The 23,269-nt window shown below is 43.0% G+C and overlaps 1 protein-coding gene across 1 annotated transcript in view; it reads left to right on the top strand.

The window, feature by feature from the left end:
• The window catches only part of st6galnac3 (ST6 (alpha-N-acetyl-neuraminyl-2,3-beta-galactosyl-1,3)-N-acetylgalactosaminide alpha-2,6-sialyltransferase 3), a 55,593-nt gene extending 33,129 nt beyond the window's left edge, over positions 1-22,464 (top strand). Inside the window, exons 4-5 of the mRNA XM_034614652.1 lie at positions 19,844-19,951; positions 21,545-22,464. Of these exons, the coding sequence (XP_034470543.1) occupies positions 19,844-19,951; positions 21,545-21,734 (298 nt within the window). The 3' untranslated portion in view covers positions 21,735-22,464. The remainder of the gene's footprint in view (positions 1-19,843; positions 19,952-21,544) is intronic.
• Positions 22,465-23,269: the final 805 nt, after the last annotated feature.

Below are 23,269 nucleotides of genomic sequence, written 5' to 3'. Positions count from 1 at the left end.
AATTTAATGAAAAACACGAAGCAGGCTTACAGTGGCCACAATAACCTCAGGAGATCCCAAAACTCAAACTAAGTTAAACCAATACGAAAAACTCAAGCAGCAAAACATAGGTGGAACAAACAGGACTGAACTGAACCAAGTCGGGGTTCCAGTTCATCTCAGGAGGTGTTGGCTGGAGGTCAGAGGTCAACAGGGAAGTCGAGGTCTTCCACATCACAATAGAAAACTCCGTCACGTTGACACGACTGTCCACACACTTTTACACCTGATTGGATTTTCTGCGCTAATTTAAAAGAGTTAAAAAAAACAAGTGGTTTGATAAGAGAAAATTACTTTTATGTCCCCAACAATTTGAACACAAACAGGGATACGTGTTTGTCGTGACCTCCTTTTTAGAGAGGGATGTTTATTCCTCCTTTGCTTTTGAATTAAAAACCTCTTCTGCATCGGACGCTCACACAATCGTGTGTGACTCACATGAGTTGTTTAGTCCACCAGCGGAGCAGTAACGCAGGTAGACGGCGAAAACACACACCGATCACGACACACGTGAGCAACCCAGACATCTAATAAGCCTTATTAGATCCAATGTCTCTGTGGCTTCAGAAAAATATCACCCTAACAGAGATAAAACAGCCTCATAGCACAGAGCCGCCCAGTGTGTCAGTGCGTATTAACATTATATCTGTGCACCAGTGTTACCAAGACTCTTTCTGGCTTTTCATAAGAATTTAATAGTCTTATAAAAAGAGTGAGATTGTCCACGTTCGGGCTCGAGATCAGAAGATGAAACCTCGTTTTCACCGATTGAGAAGTTATAGCTCCGGCAGCAGAAAGTAATGAGAATCAAAAGATGCCCAAAAGAAAATTATCATACAAATAAACGCAGTAGAATATAAAGTAGGTCATAAAAAAACTGTATAAACAACGAGAATAGTCACGTAATTGACAATAGAATTGAGAAAAGTGGTTTTCTGAGATTTTCCACCTTTATATTAAATAATAAGCTTCACAGGCTTTTTCCAGAAAAACACATCGAGTCAAACTGAAACTATTTTTTCAGAATGAATCAGCAATTATTCTGTCAATCAAGTTATTGTTTCGCTTTCCTCAGTTTGTGACGTGAGAATGTTTTTTATTTTACCACGGACTGTTCATCAGGATTCGAAGGGGTCATCTTGGCCTTTAGGAAACCGTGAGTCATTTACTTGACATTTCTTAAATATAATAATTATCAGACTAACTGGGGATGAATGTAATTGGCAGTAGCAGCCCCAGATGTCGACGGCGTTATAACCAAACCTCCAAAAACTAATCATCTGTCTGTAAAGAAACGAGTCCTTCCCTGTACCGGGTGATGTTAAATGTAATAAATAACTTGCAGCCATACTAATGGTCTGTTAATATTTTTTTTGCCTCCACATTAATCCTCTCTGCAGATTAATGTATTTACAGTTCACACAGAAAGTTTTGTCCAAGCGCTTCCAGCGGAAAAGGAATTAATGTGACTTTGACTGAGCCAGTGGTTCATGCCAGTGTGCATGTGTGTGTGTGTGCATGTGTGTGTGTGCATGTGTGTGCATGTGTGTGTCATATAGACTGTATATAAAGATGTGTCTCCACTACTTCCACAAAAACGTCAGTAACCATCTTTGAGAAAGAAAAATGAACGTGAACATGAACTTTTTCATTTAAGGCTCATTTGGGTTTAGTGGCATCTAGTCTCTGAGTTTCAGGTTAATTGTGAAGATAACATATTTCTGCTGATTGATAATTCTACATCTTACACACTGGTCCTTTAGTCCATGTCCCATCCACTAACATGCGCAAGGTGGGATTTATAACCTGTACTGCAGGCAGCCAACAGGTGGCGATCAAGTTGATTTGGCTACACTTTTTAGGAGCTATCGTGTCGTCCATCTTTATAAACAGTCTGATGTCTTCCACAGACGTTGGGGACAAATCTCAGACGAAACACCAGTTAATGTGGAACATGTTGTCCAGTTGGGGACGAACGTCATGTTCTGGTTAGCGTTAGACAGGAAGTAGTCATGTTAAGTGTAAGTTCCCAGGAAGTTAATGCAAAGTCTATTGCACCCACTAGTGGCCTAGTGACCTGTGACTGTGTGTGACTGTGTGTGTGACTGTGTGTGTGTGTTGTGGCGTGAAGGTGAGAGCCTGAGAGTGTGTGAAACCCGGAGCTGTGGTCAGGCATGAGTGTTTCACCGCTGTAAATTTTTACCACTTGGCCCCCCCGCCCCCGCCTCCTCCCGCTCTCGCCCCCCCTCTTCTTCTCCCAGCTTTGACATTTTAACTGCAGCATGTGCTGAATCCCGAGTCTCCCGACAGGCCAGATAACTTCCTCTCTCTCTCCGTATATACACACGTCTCTGAGATCCTCTAACACCTTCTGACTTAAAGTAGCTTTCCTCTGATGTTTAGAGCGGCTGAAGAATTGTGTCCTCGTGCTCACTGTACTGAGGTAACACAGGCAAATGTACTGAAAACTACGGCAAAAATACCGACTGGTGATGAGCCAGATGAAGATGGATCTCCTGTCAGTGTCCTGAGAAAGAAGAACGAGTGCAGCATCGGCTGTGATGTATCCTGTCAGCGATGCTCCGTTACGTGTGCAGCTCTAAATAGGACGTGAACGAGTCGCTTCAGATTATGTTTGTACGACGCTGTGTTGAACAGAGTTAAATCTTGGCAGCGGCATTAAAATCTGCTTCTGAAATCGTCAAGTCCTCATCTCCCCAAACCGAGCGACGCCTGTTGGAGAGTTTCTCAGCCGGCGACACACAATGTTTCAGACGTTTTTTTCGCTTTGCCCGACAAACACCAGCGTTTCTTTTCAATCAGCCGATGCAGCGAATTACTGCTTCACATTCCGTTTGAGTTGAAGATGCACTGACACACTAATCATACTGATCCCAGAACAGTCGCTGACAGCGTCTGTTCTGGGTTTTTTTTCTTGAGTTATCAATTTTATTTATATAGAGCCAAAGAATAACAGGAGTCCTCTCAGGCCACTTTTCATATAGACCGGGCTGTCGAGGCTGTTCTCTTATTATTCACAGAGACAGTTACATATACTGTTCTATCAATCATCCAATCAAACTTAATTTGAATAGCACTTTCATACTGTGCAGTTCCAAATGCCTCACAAAGGACTGATGAGCCCAAAAAGAAATGCTGACATTGAAATAATAATAAAACATAATTCAATAAGAAAATTATAATAAAATCTAAAAAACCATCAAAAGCCAGGACATATAAAGTTCACGATTGAAGATGTAAAACCTTCCAGCTGCCCTCAGGTCCCCAGGCTCATTGTTCCAGGAGCAGTGTTGATACTCAATATGTTGCTCTTCCTTGGTCCACACTTCCCCCCCCCACCAAGGCTGAACAACACTGGTTCTGAAGTTTTTGCGTAATCTTGCTCACAAACAGCAGCGAAACACATCTTCCTTGGTGGAGATAATGAGAAAGTAGCAGTTCCTTGGAAGTTCGGATGTCTATGAATCAAAAACTAAAGAAAAACTTTTAAATGATGATTTTTCCAGCGAGAATTGATGGACATTGGAGATAATAAAGTCCTCGGAGAGTGTCACGCTGAAAATTAAATTGTGCATCATGCGTGTGTGTTCGGATTTGAACTATGAACGAGTTATGAATAGTTTAGACACACAGGCGGAGCACGTGGAGGGATAGGGAGATCTGGCTTTGTGTAAATGTGTCAAATTACTGAATGTGTGATGTGTTAAAGGAAGAATAATCGCTCCATTATTCCATCTGTCACACCTTTCAGATTTCTGATTTGTGCGCGGCATCATTTGCCATCTTCATAATGTGGTGTGATGAACATGAAAATGTAAAATCATGGCAGCGTGTGCTGTAAGCCTCCTGTAAAACCAGGGGCTGTGCTGCGTTTGCCGGAGCGAGATGGGTTTTGCATATTAAGGCCGTAACACATTTCTTTGTGAGCCTCCATAAATCTTCTTTACTGTAGGAGAGGGGCTTAAGAGCAGCCTAGTGCTGTGGTTATTGGACTTTTTTTTTTCTCAAGGGATTACTCCCCATTGTGAAGCTCTCCAAGGTGCTCTCCTGCTCTCACTTACTCAGCAGCACCAGTGAGATTAATTGATTATTGAGCTTTGAAATCAATGATGATAAGTAGTTCTGTGTGTAATTCGGGGTCTCACGTCTGTGTCTTGATCTTTGTCTCTGGAGAAATCTCCGAAGTTGGTCCTCATCTGTTTCACTAATCCTTGTTTTTCCCTTCTCCTGGTCTTGGACAGGAATCCCATTAAAATGTTGAACAGTAGATCTTTTGTGTCCGCCACTTACCTCACTGTTTTTTGTTTTGTCCTGGAACCATAAAAATGGCTTATCTATTCATTCAGACTCCTGCTCACCTCTCCTGACCCTCCATCATTTATTATTCTGCGTTTTTTCCAACAAAATAATCTTCATAAATGGTTTATAGCTGTCGTGCACACACACACAGCAGGGGTTTGTTTGTGAGGCTGGTGACTGTCACGGTTCTTAGAAAAGGAACCTAAAAGCACAAGTCGGCAGGTAGATGTTTAAAGTTTAAAAAAAGCAAACAAACAAAGACACAAAAATCCAAGCAGGGAGGTAAAATACAGAGGGTCTGTTGAGGGAAAGATTCAGAAAACACAAGCAAGTTAAATACAAAAAAAGATTAAGTTAAAAACAGGAAGGGAAAGAACAGAGCAGTGGAAAACTGAGGCACATCACACAGAGACAACATGGCAGAGAGTAAACATGGCAGAGAGTAAACATGGCAGAGAGTAAATGGAAACATGGAATCTATCTTATGCCCAAAGAGATAAATAAATTCAAAAGACTATTGAGAGTGATTATGGACAATCTGTCCCTACTTTCTCTCGCCATCCAAAAATGAAGCCAAAATATCCCGAATACAAAACGCTGCCATCCTGCTCATTTGGGTCCAGTCCCACCGAAATCACACTCGACCAATCGCGAGTCAGATTCAGCTGTCAATCATGATACTTCAACTCATTTCCATAGCATCACATAACAAATAAGAAACAAACTCATGAGCACTTGAACAAACATCTGTGTGATAAGAACGAGCTGAAATGACAGAAAACTTCTTGCTAACTTTTTAGTTTGGTCCATGTCCCATCTGCTAACATGGGGAAGGCTCGGGTTTCTGACTTGTATTGCAGCTAGCCACCAGGGGGCGATCAAGGTGCTTTGGCTTCACTTTCAGAGAGCAGTCGTCATTCTTTGGGTAATATGTACATGTAGTTTAAAGCAGCAGTGATGTTGCAGTGTTGAGTTTGTTCTCTGTAGAGTTTAGGTGTCGTCTGGTCGTCTGAATGTTGTTTCAGAGCTTTTTCCCACAACGAGACAACGAGAGATTCAAAGACAGACACTGAATCCTGAAGATACTCAGATTACTGGCACGCAGCGCGAGCTACTGATAACTAAAAATACTAAAATGACTTGAAACCCGAGTGGGATTGTTCTGTTCCGCCCATTGTGCGTTTCTGAGGATTAGTGCGTTCGCTACAGGCCCCGGAAATGTATCCGAAAAATGTGCCTGGCGTGTGTGGTACACTTTGATGCACTGCTCAGCTCCAGTCGACTAATCTGGCATTGTCTTTTTAAAAGGAGAGACGGGGGTTATACAATCAGTCAGGAATATCTGCCCAGTTGTTTCCGACGGAGAGAAATCTGCTTTGAAGTGTTGAGACAGAGACGGAGACGGGGAAAAATTATCCGTGGGCAGTAACTGTGTGAAACAACTATCAGTGCAGGCAGACTGCGTTTGACTTTGACTCACTTTTGAAGCAGTCGAGTGCAATCAGTTAAACTCAAAAGAATAAATGGAAACGATATTACAAATCATACGCACATTTTTTTCTGCCGTGGTAAAAAATATGGCCCTCTCCTTGGGGCTGTATAATATTGGGAACGTAGTATTCTCTATTGTGTGGGAAATTCGTCGCAGGATTTGTCAGACTTTGGATCCGTTCACAAAGCTAATGGCAAGAAGCACCTGTCTATTCTGAGGGAAAAGCAGGGAGTTAATTCTGATTCATTGTCAAAGCTGTAAGCAGCTAATGAATTTAACACTGAAAGGCTCTGAGTTATGAATGATAACGAGGGTTTAATATCATCCGAGAGGAATCCGAGATAAAAATCCTGCGTGTGCTCGGGGACACAGAGAGGAAACGTTAGCTGTAAAACAAACAGCTCAGACAAATTCACCTCACACTGGAAGGAAAAAAAGAAAACAGATTAAGATGTGTTGTCTTCCTCCTCAAGTCTCTGCCTCAGACTCACTGGGGGGCTGTGAAATGAATGACAGAAACTGCTGGTGCTGGTGCTGGTGGTGGTGGTGGTGCTGGTGGTGCTGGTGGTGGTGGTGGTGGGCATGAAAGCATCAGATGGCTTCTTCTGCTCTGAGAGAATTATTAAAGTGCTGGTTGCCAGGCGGAGATGAGATCAGTGGAAGCCCCTACGCCGTGAGCGCCGTGCTCGTCAGGAGGAGGCGGGGAGATCGCCGTGAGGACACAGGATGGGGGGGGGGAGAGACATAGTATTTTTCTGGGCTTTGCTATTTAGGACCAATCCTGGTTGGTCATTTGGGTTTGGGGTATTTCTTTCTGCGAGTGCACGCAGGATGATAGATGTTTTTCCACATGCAGTGCGACAGTGGACACAGAGCAGCCGTCATGCTAACGGGGCTCAGAGTCCGCAGGGAACCAAGGTCCCAGATTTAGACACAGCACTCGTCCTCGCTACGTTTGTTTTAAAATTCACATAAAGCTTCTGACTCGTATTATTCTTAACCGCACCATATTCAACGTGGCAGCATTAGAGCCGTGCTTACAGTTCTATAAGACATTAAATATCTTATGGAACTTTAATTATGACATGAGAAAAGTCTTTACCTCTGTGATAGTTATAGTTTGTTCACACACATTTAGAGCAGAAGTCAACATGTATCAGTAGTGATGAAAGAACAAGTTCAGAACTAAGAAAAAGATGAAAATGTTTCTTTGTCTCTAGAGTTTTAAAAGAAGTTGAACTTGAAAGCCACAATATTTGTGAGATTTCAGTTCTATTATCATCAGAATGAATCATCTGAAACACCCACAACTTATAATTAGACACATTAGATCGTGACACATCATTATAAAGGGTCAAGTATAATTAAACAGTTATGTAGAATATGGACATTCCAGAGAAATGTGGATATTTTACAGTTTAACCATAAACTTGTCTATAAATAACGAGAACACAATTACAAACCAAATATATGAAACTTGAAAATAATATTCAACAATAATGAACATATTCTTTAATGGTTTATTTTCTCATCCCAATGCACATTCTTTGAATCACCGCCTTATTTCAGTCATACTAAATAAATACTTCTTCAATCCAGAGGAAGAAGTGCACAGTTATAGAATCTCATAACTCAATAAAAGCAACGTGTGAAGTTGCTTCTCAAGTCGTGAGCTTCACTAAACATTTGCCTCTATGCAGGTTTTGCCATTTTAAACCAGCGTGATACTAAAGACAGGTTTTCTAGTTTGGTTGTTCAGTGGTTTGAGTCCTGCCAGCAGTGTTTTTCAGTCGGCACCAGTAAACATGCAGATTTGAGGGTTTTTAATACTGTAAGTCAACAACAGAAGTCAGTGGAGCTCAGTGTCATCGCGCCCGCAGCCATGGACGCAAAAGAGAGGCCGGTGTGGGATGATGATGTTGAACAAATGGGAGACGTGGGCGTCGGTTCAGAGACCTGGGGAGAGACGAGCACTTTACACTGTGTGCAACCAGAACTTCAAACATCTCAACTGATCATTTTACATTTCAGGAAGAGAGACGGCCGAGGGGCACTAGTGTGACTGGTGCTTGTGTTTTGGTTTGATATGCTGCGATTTTTATATTTTTCATTTTTAAAATACTGTGCATGTCCTCAGTCTTACGTCCTTTACTGTTGGTTGTCAGTTCATTGTCGTCAGTGTTGGCCTGTGACGTGTGTAGTAATTTACTTTATCAATGGGATTCAGGCTCAGTTTCAAACGCTTGTTTCTAATATAATAACAACATTAATGACCCATGAAGCATCTGCACAAGGTGACAGGTTCATCATTTCATCAAAAACATCAGACATAACCAGACTGAACAGAATCTAAACTGGTGGACAGATTAAATTTTGTATCCAGATTGGATAATATCTGTCTAGACCACATCTAAAAAAAACCCTAAAAGTTTTGTCCTGAGAGTGATAATTATGGACATTGGAAGACACAAATAGACAATTACAGACACTGAACTGAACAGAACTGGGATCTCACTTTAGAAAACGGCTGGTAAATAACGTCGACAATCTCGCCTGAATAAATGTATCATCTGCAGCCCCGCCGCTCACTTTGAAGGCTCTGACATTTTGTCGAGGCACTTTGAGGGAATCAAATTCTCCTAATTTTCATTTGTAATCAACGGTTTGTGTCAGCACCGAGTCTGGTGTTCCGCTCCCTATCCTGGTCTCCATCATCGCTAAAGTGGAGCACGGGTTGACTGAGGTGGCAGAGAGCTCGCTGTTCCCTGGATTATTCAGACGATACTTCACTTTTACAAAACCCACTGTGCGATATATGAGTGCGGGGTGTCACGACTGTCGGCTGTTTGCTGGAGCGTCTGCCTCCACACGGGGGAGTTAGAACCTCTCTGTCCATTTTTTTCGAACCAGCCTTCTGTCCTCTGTCCTCTCGCCGCACTCGTATAAATATTGGCATCTGCTTTCTGAGGACAGCAGGCCGTTAACTGGGAGGGGTGGGAGGGCAGAGAGCAGAGGGTCAGAACAGAGAGAGCGACAGAGAGAGGAATGAACAGAGCAAGAGGTGAAGGAGAAGAAGAAGAAGAGTTGATATTGTGGAGGGAACGGATAAAAGTGTTGGAGATTGAGTGTGAACAGGAAAATAGAGAAGAAGAAAAAAAACATTGGCCAGTGAGAAAATTTGAAAGAATATTGAACCAGAAACAAAGACTCCCGAGAGGAATAAGAATCCATTATCATGAGGCCCTGAAGGACTGTGGCACGAATGACTAATCCCTGAGAAAAGAATACATTATTCATCACAAGACGAAGAAGAGCGATTGAACGGACTTCCTTCTGGGATTCTTTAAAATAAAGGCGATAACTGAGGCTGAGTGAAGCGTTGCAGAAGAACGTTAAGGATTTTCTGAATGAACATATTGATTGTAATGTCTCCAACCCTCAAGAAAACCTAATGGTGCACACGCTCAAGACGGGTCGAAGACAAAGGGAAAGAATTGAAATAAGCACGTGCAATTCCTCTGGACTGGAAAAAATCCTGTGGTGCCGACTTTCCAGTGATGTTTGAAAAAGTTTGTCGGGATGGTAGGAAGGGTGAGATCTCGCTGAGACAAGGACCTGTTTCCTTAATTTCAAGCACAGTAATCCCTGTAATTTCTTTTAGTATTTAGCTTTTAAAGAATCATCAATATGTTAGAAGTGTTAAAAGTGTCAAGTGTTAAATCCGATGGAGAAAAGCCCACATATTCAGAAACTACCCTAAAAACGAGGCGTCAGGACTTTAGTGAGCTCGTGATGTCACAACTCGCACAACTTGCTTACTCACAGTTCAGGGTGAAAATCCAGCGCCTGGAGTCAGAGCTCGGGAAGAAAAGTATAAGCGTCGGGACGGATTTGTCTCCGTGCCGCTGTTCAGGTCACCATCGGCCTCTTGTCCAACAATCCCATTAAAAACCTGCTCCCAGGGCTGGTGGTGATGGAAACGTAAACGGGTCCTTCTACTGCTAATCCACTCGCCATATTCCAGTCTGCATGACGACCCCCCCCCCCCCCCCCCCCTCCCCCCCAGATGTGACTGCGTTCATAAGCAGAAAGCTCGTTAACAGAGATCAGCCAAAGGGGTCGTCTGGACCTAAAACACCTTTAAAAAGTCTCTGCTTGTGTTTTACCGTGGAGAAACTTGAGATCCAGTCTACACCGGAAACCCCCAAATGCCCCCTGAAGCTAATTTATCATCACCCTGAACTACTCAGCTATTAGACTGCCCCAACTTTGGATTTTTAATTAGCGGTGACGTTAAACTATTTTGGGTTTAGTTCTGTGTTGACTGTGGTTCGAGTAAAAACCTCCTATATGATCCTCTGGGTTTGTCTGAGGCGCTTTCCTCCAATCAGCCTTTGTTAGTCACTGTCGGTTACGTTTACTTCTCTTCAATAATAAAGTGAGTTTTCGCTGCTATCACTTGATTCTTTGGATGTGCTGCACCTCTGTGTGACGTTAGAGTAGAAAGCTTTTATTGCCATTTTATAAAAGAAAGCGGTAGAACGTCACCGGGGGGCTACTTCTGAAAAACGGGTTTAAAATCCAACTAAGGACACAAACCGATAAAAGATGTTTTTTTTGTGGAGTCGTAACAGAAGTAAGTCTGAGGCAGTTTTACACCATTGAGAGGAAACACTACACTGAATTTAACCTTCCCCTGAATTTAAAGGAAAGTTTGACAGAGCTTTAATGTAGAAATAGATTCAACGACCTTTTTGCCTAAAAGTCAGTAAAGCTTTTGTAATAATTAATATAAATGTGGATGAACTGTTATTGTTGTGAGTCAGTTGTGTCTGTTTTCCTCTGAAGTCTCGGTTCATTAGCTCGTCCTCGACCCTGTTTACACTCACACACATGATGTTGATCAGTCTGTAAATAGTGTGTGTGTGTGTGTGTGTGTGTGTGTGTGTGTGTGTGTGTGTGTGTGTGTGTGTGTGTGTGTGTGTGTGTGTGTGGTGTGTGTGTGTGTGTGTGTGTGTGTGTGTGTGTGTGTGTGTGTGTGTGTGTGTGTGTGTGTGTGTTCGTGTTCACTCAGTAGATTCTGCATCCTACTGCAAATCATGTTTGTTTGGTCTGGAAACGAAGCTTCAGAAGTCACGTGTTGCTGTTAGAGGGAACGTTAAGATCACTGGAGCTTTCCTGCTTCACAGATATCTGTCTCAGTTTCCAGTAAAGCATCTAAAACCATCGTCTGTTTCTGTGAGGTCGATGCATTTGGGGGCTGAAGGACAGTGAAACCAGGGAAAGAGTCACAGTTTGTACAACAAAAACGGAAAACGACAACTATAGTTAAATTAAATTGCACCATAAGTTTGTTTTAAATGTTGCATCTGGAGAAGATGCAAATTTAAGAAATTGTCAATGCCGCTGTTTATTTCACCAAATCCTCTATGAGTCATCTCCATTATTCAATGTATTGTGTATTTGTTCTGAGCAACAGCTGCTTAAGAGACACTAATTCATTTGATACAAAAATATTAAATCCAACTAACAAAATATCCTGAATTAAAAAATAATTCATAAACAAACAAGGACAACAGACAAAGTGCCACGAACATTGAAATTAAAAAAGTAGACAAACGTTGGACCCTGTCTGCATTCAGTCCCCCAAATAAAAATTTTCTGTAAATGGACATTTTGCTGTGTTAAATACAATACTTCAAAAAGGCTTTTGAAAAAGGACTTTCAAAGATTCATGACCCTGTTAGAAAATGAAAAGTTTCTGTTTCTTAGGTAGAAAGAGAGAAGCAGTGCAGGACTGGAGCTCAGCGGAAAACACACGTACATTAGCTGATGTTATATCATATAAACACATTATTTGCAAGTCAACAAGTTTGGGATATAGACTCTGACTGTTAGAACCTCCAGTTAGATGCACAGCATTTGTCAATTTATCAATTAAAACAGTGGAGTTTGTTTATTTTAGTAATCACATGTTTCCTGGTGGAACCCTAGAAGAACACACAGTATCCACAGTATGTATATATTTTGTATTCAATATTTAAACTTAATACATGTGACCCTTATTTCTAACAGTCTCGTTGATAGGAACCAAAAGTTTAACTGAGGCTAAATGTAATTTCTGACGTCCTGGTTAAGGTTTGCGTCACTGTCCACATAACGTTAGCTGCACAAATGTGTGTGTGTTTGTGTGTTTAAAATGTGTTTTCCATTCTACACGTCAAACTAATGAAGTAGGTTAAAACTGAAGAGCAAGACAGGAGTTGAAAGTCAGAGTCATCAGAGCGAAAGCAAAAACAGCAGACGCTCAAAGGAATTAACAGCGAGTTTCTCTCAGATGTGACATCGTTCAAACAAACTATGGAGCTTTTCTGCATCTTCACTCATTATTGTTTTACATATTGGTACAAAAGTAAACACAACCAGACTTGGGGCGCAGGTTGCAGAGGTCACCCCCCCGATGCTTCATGTTTGCTCCCGGCAGAATCAAGAAACGCTTCAGCGAGCTCACACAGCAGCGTTGCTCATTTGAATCATTAAAATAAATTGCTGTGTTCCGTGTTAAAAGAAATAAAAAGCTGCTTTCTCCTCGACGCTCTGCTCAGGAGTTTGTCCCTGGTTTTGTCCCAGGGCTCCTCTAAGCTGGTTCACTGTTGTTGTTCCTCTGCACACAAATGGTAAAGACTCGTCTGGTGGCCTGTTGTCATAAAGTAAATGAGTAATGAGCCGTTCTTTGCATTGGGGCGACACGATGCTCGGAGAAGTACATGTGCTCATATCTGGAGGATGAAAGAAGCATGGAGGCAAGTTCATGTTGTCGGTGCTCAGATCAGTTTTAAAGCAGAACATCTAATGAAGCAACTCTGAAAACAGGGGTTCGATGGTTCTTGTGTAACATCAGACAATGTGCAACTAGAGCTCTGCTCCACTGGCAGTTTCTTTGAGGCGGAACCGAAGAGGAAAAGATTAAGAGGGGGAAGAGAGAGATGGTTGATATCATGTCCACTCTCTTCTTATAAAGGGAGGAGACTTTGTTCGGTTCGATGAGACGCTCGAGCTGGATTGAGTGTGAAGTAAGTGGATGGAGGACGGAAGCTGAAAGAACCAGAGGTGCAGCTCGGATTTGTAGAAACAACAGCATTAATAAGAATAACCTGTAAAATAACCCTAACCCTATAACATGGAACCATTAAAAACTCCTGTAAGTAAAGATGTGAAGCAAAAATCACAAATGGACGATTTGGGTTCCTGAGCTTTATACTGAAATAGTTCAGGCAGCATAAACATCACTGCACGTGTCCAGTTAACATTAAACTTAACTCTGGTTCGCAACAGTCCACATGTCAACGTCATGCTTAGAGCTAAATGGTAAATTATACTTTATAATGCAAGTAAAGCCAAAATATGTGTAGAAGAAGTCTAAACATCTGAAAATTATTATTTTTTTGTAATAAGTCAGTGATTCAGCAGCTTTTTAAGGGAACAAAGCAGATGCCAAACACAGCTCAATTAGTATTAATCAGAAGAGAGAAGTGAGGCTTAACAGTTAATTGAAAATTAATTGATTTGCTGTAGTGAACATCATAAAAAAAAAAAAGAATAGTTATGTGATGAGTCACTGGTGATTACTCTTCACCGTGACATCATAATTCTGCTGATTAAATGAAGAAGACTTCAGTCGTTAAGTTTCCTTCAAACTGTGATCGTTTGAAACCTGAATAAATAAGTCTTCAGCCCAGTTCTTTTATTGAGTGTAAGATAACTTCCAATAAAGGAATAATTGAGGTTTAATCTGGAATAATATGAAACTAAAGCAGAATTAAATTATCCTTTTTGGCCACTTGAGAGAAACATAAACATTGTCAGCTAATAAAGTCGACGCGGTGAATATTCTACAAACTTCCAGAGATCTGGAGCCACATTAGCATTCATTTGTTATGTGTCTGTCCTCCAGATAAAATCTATGTCCAATATTCTCTGTGATTTCATCTCTGTTCCTCGTCCCCCCCACCCCCCCCAAATCCGGGGAGAAATATGTGGCTGCTGCTCCGAGCTGCGTGTTCACCAGCTGCTGTCTGACGTTGTGTGTCTGTTGTGTGTTTATTAGAGCTTCCTCAGTGAAAACATCTGTCTGCCTCAGACGGACACTGATCAGAGCCGCGAGAGTGAAGCAAAACAACACAGTTACAGATCATCAAATCACATTGGTTCTGAAGGTTTGGGGGGGGGGGGGGAATTCTCAGTGGATTGTAATGGTTCACGTTAACCTGAGGGAAAGTGAGGTTCACTTCTTACTGGGCTGAATCACCATGGTCAGTAAAGATCGAAAAGTGAAGCCAAAACATCTAGATCGCCCCCTGGTGGTTGGCTGCAGTGTAGACCATAAACCAGGCCTCCTCCATGTTAGTGGATGGGACCAAACTTAAAAGTCAAACAACACGTCAAATAAATGTTTCTCAAAGAGGTTTCAGGTCGTACGTATCACACTGATGTCAAGTTATTTGATGATACGTAAAACGGATTGAGACGTTATGATTGACGGCAAAAGAAAAAGAGTAAAGCGAAGTTCGACTGAAACACTCGTCAGGGTTGAGTTTCTCACACACACACACACCCACACACACACACAGACACACACAAGTGAACGGCTGCCCCGCTGTGAATGTCAAGAGCGAATTATTGAACAGTTTCGTCTGCAGCGGAGACTCAGGCTGATCCCGGCCAGTTCTCCGCCGCTCTTTAGCCTCTGGCGCTCGGCAGGTAAAGCACAACAAGCTCCAGCTCAGTCAGACTCGGGGGATTATTTACTTAGACCCCTCTCAGAGTGTCCTGATTTCATTTCTCAAACACCCTTCATTTCCCAGCGCCGGTAGCGCCGCAGCATCCGAGCATGTCAGTCCCAATCACTCCCGCCTCACTTGTCTCCCGGCTCGTGTTGCAAGGAGCAATAACAGGGATTGATCCGAGCTTTTACAGTCTGTTTCTCACATTTTGTCTTTTCTTTTTTTTCTTGTCCAGCTCTGTTTTTGTGCCCAAACACAATTTATTTAGTTTCATTTTTCAAGAAGGCTGTGGCAGCGGGGACTATAAAAGGCTCGGTGAAAAAAAGCCAGGCTGCGTCGTGCGAGACCTCATGACACCTTTGTTTGCCGTTCCTGAGTAAAAAGCTGTTTTTCTGCTTTAATAAAACAAGCAAATTGCATTCCCTTTGTCCTCGGGCCCTGGTTGTTATTCGCCGCCTGCCGAAGCAGCTTCTCCCCGCTTCCCCCCATCTCTCTTTAAATTGGCCACACAATAACACGTCCCTTTTTTTACAAACTTGTCCCATTGTAATTTTCCTATAGGTAAACACGTCGCCTGTTCCCCGTCCTTGACTCGTGTCGTCGTTCTCTCCGCGTCCACCTTCCTGCGTTGAGATGTTGGTTTTCGGGTCAGCAGGTCCCACCCACTTTTATTTACTCAAGCAAGCTTTTCTGCTCCAGGACATTCAGCTCTCCACTGGGGAAGTGGTGTATGTTTGTGTAAATGTATGAGTGTGTGTGTGTGTGTGTGTGTGTGTGTGTGTGTGTGTGTGTGTGTGTGTGTGTGTGCGTGTGTGTGTGTGTGTGTGTGCATGTAAGAGCCTGGGCGTCTGCTGTTAGTGTGGCAAATGGCTAATGAATAATGCAAGGTAATAGTGATGTGTTGACAGCTCTGACAGCTGAGAGCTGCCGAGCTGTGTATCAGCGATAATGTGCCATTTCCCGCCTGTGCTCCTCCGCTCCCTTATTACGACAAATTGTATTTTCTGAAATTTCGCCTCCCCGTGGCCCCAGTGTGTGAACTGTGTGTGTGTGTGTGTGTGAGTTTACTGGTCCTTCCAAACTCAAAAGCCAAAGTACTATTGAAGCCCTCATCACACATTTAAAAGTAATGAAGTCTTTAGTTTGCTGATTGGATTCTAAATTAATTTCTGGTTGTTCCTGTGTGGTCACGTTAGTGTCCTACTGTACATACACGACCGATCAAATCATAAAAGTATATTGTGTTGTAAATACTCATATTTGTTTGTATGAAAAACATCTTTAGTTATACATTTAAACATCATTAACAATGATCTGAATTCTTGTCCAACTGTGACTCTTCTTTTTACGTCCTGAGGTAAAAATCGGTGTCTTTAGCTGTTAAATGCTTTAATCACCTGGTCGTATCTCACTGTTTGTCGACCATATGGTGCAAGTGTGCAGTGGCTTTTAGGGTTTTTAGGAGGAACACAAAGATGTTAAAGAAAGTGGAAAGAAATCCTGCATCCTGCACCAAAATCTTCTGGTTTCTTTCCTTTCCTGTATAAAATCCTGCCATTAGATTCCATTGTAATCCGTCTAATAGTTTTTTTGTAATCCTGCAAACCAACAAACACAGATGAACACAAACCTCCTTTTGTGGAGGTGAAAATACAATAAATGCACCACCTCTGGAAAAAACAATCAGCTTGGAAAACAAGGACACGAGAACTCCACTTGACTGGTGTCTTAGAAAGCAGAGCAGAAACACCACAGCGATTATTGCTGAGCACCGGAGATAGACGTACTTCACGAGGAAGAGCAGCAGCGGCATCAAGGTGCTTGTGTGGTTCGAGAGACTGTCCGTCGTCAGAAGGTTCGCTGGTTCGATAAACAGCTTCGTCCAAGTGTCCTTGAACAAGAGGTTGCATCCTGCTCGTTGTTTAACAGCAGCAGAGACAGAAGCGTGGAACCGTCAGTATGTAAATGTTTCTTTTTCCTATGTTTCAATTTGACCCCTTTGCATTTCACGATGCATGTGTTTGCATAACATTTGCAGCAACTCTGGAATAAATAATAATAAATTCAAAGAGGTCAGAGCAGCATCGTGTGTGTGTGTGAACCCAGCGAATGCAATGTTTAGACTTTTTTGTGGCATTTAAGTTGTTGGCATCCTGAGTGATGTCAGTATTGGTGAGGTTGAAAACTGTAACACGAGGAATTTGAAATGAAAACCAGATATGAGTCTGTTTTGATGGCCTCTCGCTGCTGTAACTTTTATTGGGTTTTAAAGATTTTATTTCAGTTTTTATCCGTCTTGGGTTTCACTTTCCGTGGATCATGTTTTAATCATTGCATCTTAAGGAAAAATGTGTTTTTGAAGACACATAAATAAATCAAACCAAATTAAATATAGTGAGAATTAATTTCTCTCCTACACTTTTTCAGTTTTGAACCTGCTGCACATGTGTTGTTCTGACAAATCACAGCTTTTATCGGGTCATTTTAATTATAGTCTTGCAACATGTTGGACACAGGACTTAAAGCAAATTCATTAATCCATTCATACAACCCGACCCCCCCACCCCCCGCCATCTTTTTTATCTTTGCTTTCATTAGATTTATGCTCATAATCACTGATAATCATAATTCATAATTGTATGTAAATGGAAAAACTGGTATTAATGGACATTTGACAAGAGGCAAGAAATGAGGTGTCTTCTCCATCATCTCTGCTACACAACACGCACAATGACAAATGTGGAGGAGACGCTCCTCAGCGATAAGGAGAGTTGAACAATGAGCATCTGGACTTGAACGGTCTGAAATTAACCTTCAGTCATTCAAACCCGCATCGATCTCGCTGCTTTCACAGCACGCCGATGAGACAGAAGTTTTATAGTTAATTATTTGTGATTCATACATCCACCCATTAACCATGAAGCTTGTCCTCTAAAGACAAGCTGACACAGCGTGAGAGGTGGAGTACAACATGGACGGATCGCCAGTGTACCACAGGGCCGACGTACAGAAGGAACAAACATTCACATTCACATCCACACCTACACTCACTGTCAGTGAACTGAGGTTTCCTCGATTTTTCTTACGGGATTACAAGTGAAAAATGTTCAGAAATTGTTGACAAATCTGAACCAAGAGTTTGTGTTGACCGCTGTCCAAGGTGCTGATCCTGGGAACCGGCAGCGAGTCAGGAGCTGTCCATGGTACTTCATACAATGACAGACAGGTTTTACACCTTTGTGTCCGACAGAATTCATCACAGAACAAAAACTGATTTTATTTTAGGAAACTTGACTTAAATTCTGCAGTTTCTTTTGTTTGCTGTTTCTGGAAAGTACGGTGGTATTTATTTTTTTTGGTCATCTTCGATATGGAGGACCATTGAGGCCAAGCAATTCATTTATTTGTCAAAATGATTTCCTGTCCAAATAGGTTTCAGTTAATTCAGAAATTAAATGATCAATTTACATATGTTGATAAAGTCTTTAACTGATCTACCTTTTCATTTATTTTTACCAATTAACTGATGGTTAATATGTTAATTTCTAAATAGAATCCATTTTTGTTTTGACTCTTTAAATATTATAAAATACTGATAAATAGAACGTGTAATATTTTGTTTATATGTGGCTTAACTGATCAATTATCAATTAACTGATCAACAAGGAAACATATTTCGTTTATCAACTAATTATTTGTCATTTAATACAAGTAAATGTGGTGTTTTATGGTGTTTTTGTTTCATAAGATCATAAATCTATAGTATCTATAGGTTTCTGTTGGTTGAATGAAACAAGCCGTGTGAACAAACCTCCCCCGTGGGAAATGGTCACAGGCACTTTTATAGACAAAACAATCAGTTAACCACATAATCTGCAGGTCGATAGTGAAACTAATCACTTGCTGCATCCCTAATTCATTTGTAATGGTTTTGTAAATGTTTTTTTTTTTTATTTCTTCCAGTTAAATCTCTGTCAATAGAAGGTTTTACGTGGCACCTGTGTGGTTCCTTCATAATCTCTCTGTCGATACTGCACCACACTGTCATTTCTCTCTCTACATCATTATCAGAGTCATGCTGTGCACACTCAGGTCTAAGGCTCCGGCTCATGATAGTATTTTTTTTTATTACTTAGAGGCGGGGCCCTTGGGGAGTGAGGGGCCCTCTGCTTTGCGGGGGCTTTTGGGGGGGGGGGGGGGGGGGGGGATATATTTTATGACCCACTTCAGATGCTACAAGTCCGGTTTTCAGCAAAAAACCTTGATGCATCTCCCAGCGGCGTGTTGTGAAGATGATCAAAGCTTGTATTTGTTTTACTTTGATAGGTCATAAAACTGAAACACCACAAGTCTGGTGCTGATGAAAGGATTATACATGTTCGTATTGATTGGCCTACTGGGTTCCTGCATCGTTCACTGGGGATAACATGCTGCAGTTGGCTTGTTGTGGTGAGCTGTTCAACAACCCAGTGAAATGTTTCTCTCTCATATCGAGGAGGGAAGTTTCCTCAATGCACACGGCCTCTTGAATTATTAATGTTCACAATCGTAAGTGGGTTCTGAAAATTAGACAAACTGAAAGACGCCTGGTTTGTGTATCTGATGATCGTCTCGATGTTCTTCAGGAAAAGTCTGTCTGTGGCTCGTCTATCTCGAGAGCCGATCATTTCATCAGCGTCAAACTTGGTATGTGTGTTGGACAAGGCCCAAGGAAGTGCAGTGTTGAGTTTGGTGTAAAACGTTCGATATTGGTGGTGACCAGCACTTTGTAGCTGCGGCGCCTGGGACTCATGACAACAACTGATTCTCCAATCAGGCTAAATTATGAAAGAACAGGTGAACAGCTCTTTATTCAACTGCCGTGGAGCAGCTTGAGGAATCAGTGAAAGCTACGTCATGACCCAAAAGACCCAATCAGCAAGAGGTCATGAGTGTCTGCGTCATCGTTTCCAGACTAAAATGCAGCCCTGAAGTTTTAAAACTAAACCGGGACCAGCAGCTCTAAAACTCTGGAGTAATGTGGACGTTTCTAAATGAAAACATAGTAGTGTGGCTGTAGCCTGAGTCCTGCAGCCGCAGCTCAATTCCTGTGGGTCACTTTTACAGTTTAAGAAAGAAAACTGATCCCTGATCATCATATTGTATAATAATTATAATAATACACTGTGTGATATCACATTAAAACATCTGCATTTGTGTGTGTTTTCAGGATCCAGTCCGGCTCCTACCTCAGCACCGGCTGGTTCACCCTCATCCTCGCCATGGACATGTGCAAAGAGATCCATATCTACGGCATGATAAATGACACCTACTGCAAGTAAGACACCAACCATCACTCCCCCCCCCACCCACACACCGCCCCTGATTCCTGCTCCCTCCCATGTCGGGATTAAAAATGCACATATACCCACACAATTCTGAAGGCTAGATTCACATTCATTGCAGCGGTGGCCAATCACAGCCTCCCATAACCGCGGACTGCCCTGTTGGAATATATTTCCACTGCCTCCGTTTGGATTTAATGGCTGAATTTCTATGCTGAAATCCATATTGGGTTCTCTGTGCCGTGAATACCATTAGGGGCTCCCGCCTCGAATACCCAGCAGGCTGCAGAGTCTCCATCGCTGCGGGCGGCCGCCGCTGCTGCTGCTGCTGCACCCAATTCCCCCTCTGCCTAAAAGTTTTATTTGTATGTCGGCCTGTCATCTTCTTTCTGACTCCTGGCTGAGTGATTACTGTCTGGCTGAGAGGCTGCAGGGGGGATGACAAACAAGATGCTGTTGCTGTGCTCACGGCTGCTCAGTCAGTCATCTCAGCCCTGATGGACTCCTCCCTCTTTCCCTCCCTCCCTGCGTCTGCCCTCCGCTCTCGCAGCTCAACCTGAGCTCCTCAATCCCCCGAATCAAACGCTTCTACCTAATGCTTGGTGGAAATCCAGCCTTTTATCCCCTCCGTGTACACCGTGCACAGCAGGAGTTGAAGTAAAAACTGCCCCCGACACATGGCAGGAGAGAGAGTGATAATTCAACCAGCGCAGGAGGATTTTATAATTCAGTGAGGCAGTTAAGGCCTCCTCGTTCTCTCTCTGCCTGTCACTCGCCTATTTCCCTTCCTTCCTGTGTGAGACGGGAGGATATTGAGTTTCCCTGAGTTTCCGAATGGACAATTTAGTGTCACACAAAGTAGTGTTGACAGTCGATTGCTCCAGTACAACGAGAAGAAGTGATGTTTTGTGTGATGATGTTCGAAGCTTTAGTCCGAATTGACCTCAGCAATTGAGCGGTAATGGGACTTCAACAGGTGCAGAGGAGGAAATTTAATTTATTTGTTAGCGCTGGTGCGCACGGCCGTGTGACACCGGGAGAGGAGCGGCAGCGGCAGGGCTGTGCGGCGTCGTTCGCTGGCACTCAGCCACCGTCTCTCTGTGGACTCACTGGCTGCCGCTCTGCCTCTTTCTCTTCTCTCTGTGTTCGTTCTGCCAGTGGAATTGTTTCAAGAGTCGTCCTCTCATAAAGCCGTCGCTCGCTATTAGAAAGCGAGCACAAAATACAGAAGGAATCTATTCCACTGCACCTGTTTTTATCGATTCCGTGTTGTTTTTATTAACCCTGCTGAGGTAGAGAACCTTTCACAGGGCAGCTTCCATTCAAATCACTGAAGGACCTTCAGCTTTGTAAACCTGAGCCACACAAAACCAAGGTTTGCTTGTTCTCCCCGTGTCTCTGGAGGTTTTCTCTTGGTTCTACGCTTTTCTCCCACACTCCAAAGACATGTAGACCCGGGTTAGGTTAATTGGAAACTCTTAATTGACTAGTTATAGGTAATGGATGGAATATGTTCAGATCTTTAAATGAGTTACAATGATGACTGGGTTGATGAACCTTTCTCTCCTCTGCTCTCTCCCCTGCAGGACGGAGGGTTACAGGAAGGTTCCCTACCACTACTACGAGGCCGGCAGCCGGGACGAGTGCGCAGAGTACGTGCTCCACGAGAGCGCCCCCTACGGAGGACACCGCTTCATCACTGAGAAATCGGTGTTCGCCAAGTGGGCCAAGCCTCACGCCATCAAGTTCTTCAACCCACCGTGGCAGCTGTCGTGACCCTGGCTGAAGCAGCAGGGAGATACCACATCTTCATCATCACCATCGTCGTCAAAGACCAACTGAATCTCGACACCGACAGAGAGCAAGTTTCCTAATGTGCACAAATATCAAATTCAGCACTTCGTTCACTCCATATCTTTCTCAAACCCTTTTGTTCAGGGCTGATTGGTTTACGGTGGTGCCTCCTAAACCCAGCCACTTGTGTGTTTGACCGATTTAAGGTCCGACAGAGAAATCATATCTTCTGCTTCTTGAACATTTAGTCCTTTTCTCCTGCAGCTGAGAGCTGGGGGAGGTGCACAGCGCACAGCTCTGCGCTGACTAATCGATCCATTCGCTGCTCTGTGAGTTCAGCAAAGGATGGCTCCAAGACTAACTAAAAAAAAGAAAAGAAAACCAGCATGAAGAAGAAACAACCATCCTTCAACTCGCAGTGCCCTCAGCAGCTCAGATGTCCGCGGGCGCTGTACATCGCAAAGGCCACATTTACATTTTCTTTCTGCAGGACGGTAGTGGAAGAGGATCTGAGTCACGTCGGAGTCTGACGAGCTCGGCCGCTCCGTCTCCTCTGCGTGACGGCCTCCTGTCAGGCTGTAATTAATCTGTAACGAGTATAATTCAGGCCTTCATCTCTGACTGAGGGAGTATCGAAAGCAGATTGTCTGTCAGTTTTCATTCCCTCGGCTTCGTTTGAAGACGCTTCGACAAAACAAGGTCATTTGAAAAAAGAAAACACAAAGTGAGCAAAAAAAACAAAAAATACAGATTTCAGTCGTCCTCCAAAGGTGAAACAGAGGTGTGGATGTAAATCTGCTTTTTTATAGTTTGGTTGTTACGCTGTGTCTCGACTCGCACAGCTTCAAGATGTCAGCTTTTTTATACAATGCTGTGAAATTGCATTTCAAGAGACATGTTTTGGCGTTTGCTTGATGTCCAGATGGTTTTTCTTATTTATTCCGCACCAGGGATGAGTCCCCGGCGCTCGCTAAGTGAGCGTGCCACTGACAGAGCGAGCATCACAGCATATAGAGCCACGTGCAATTAGAAAGCCCATCCTTACGGAGGGAGGAAAGTCATTTGTGACCCAGCTGAGGGAGAGATTAATGTGTGCGGTGAAACCATTCGAAGTTAATTGTATTGTATTATCATTTTGTGCCTGTAATATACTCTGCAGTTTGTATGGGGGGGCAGGAGAAGGTGTTCACACTCCGGTGTCTCGCTCGTCTCCTCGTCCAGCTTTGTGCCTCTTTGTGTACAGCATCGCCGCGCGAACACATCCTCCCCTTTGTCTTTGGACGCGGCGTGCGAGGCTCCCGCTCTCCGGCTGTTTTGCATTTGAAAGCATCTGTTCCAGGACAGTGAAGAATCGTCGGTGAAGTGCTGAGGTGTGTAGGTTGTCTGGTGGCTGAGGTGGGCTGAGACGCTCGGGCTGCGTCCGTGACTCCCGCTCGTTCCTGTGATTAGTGTCGCAGGACTTCTAAATTAGGCGACGTGATGACTGAGCTTCACCGTCTCGCTCCGCACTGTTTAAC

The sequence above is a fragment of the Hippoglossus hippoglossus genome, chromosome 17 (genome assembly GCF_009819705.1).
Source record: "Hippoglossus hippoglossus isolate fHipHip1 chromosome 17, fHipHip1.pri, whole genome shotgun sequence".
Classification (NCBI taxonomy): Eukaryota; Metazoa; Chordata; class Actinopteri; order Pleuronectiformes; family Pleuronectidae; genus Hippoglossus; species Hippoglossus hippoglossus.
This window is presented reverse-complemented; position numbering and strand designations above follow the sequence as displayed.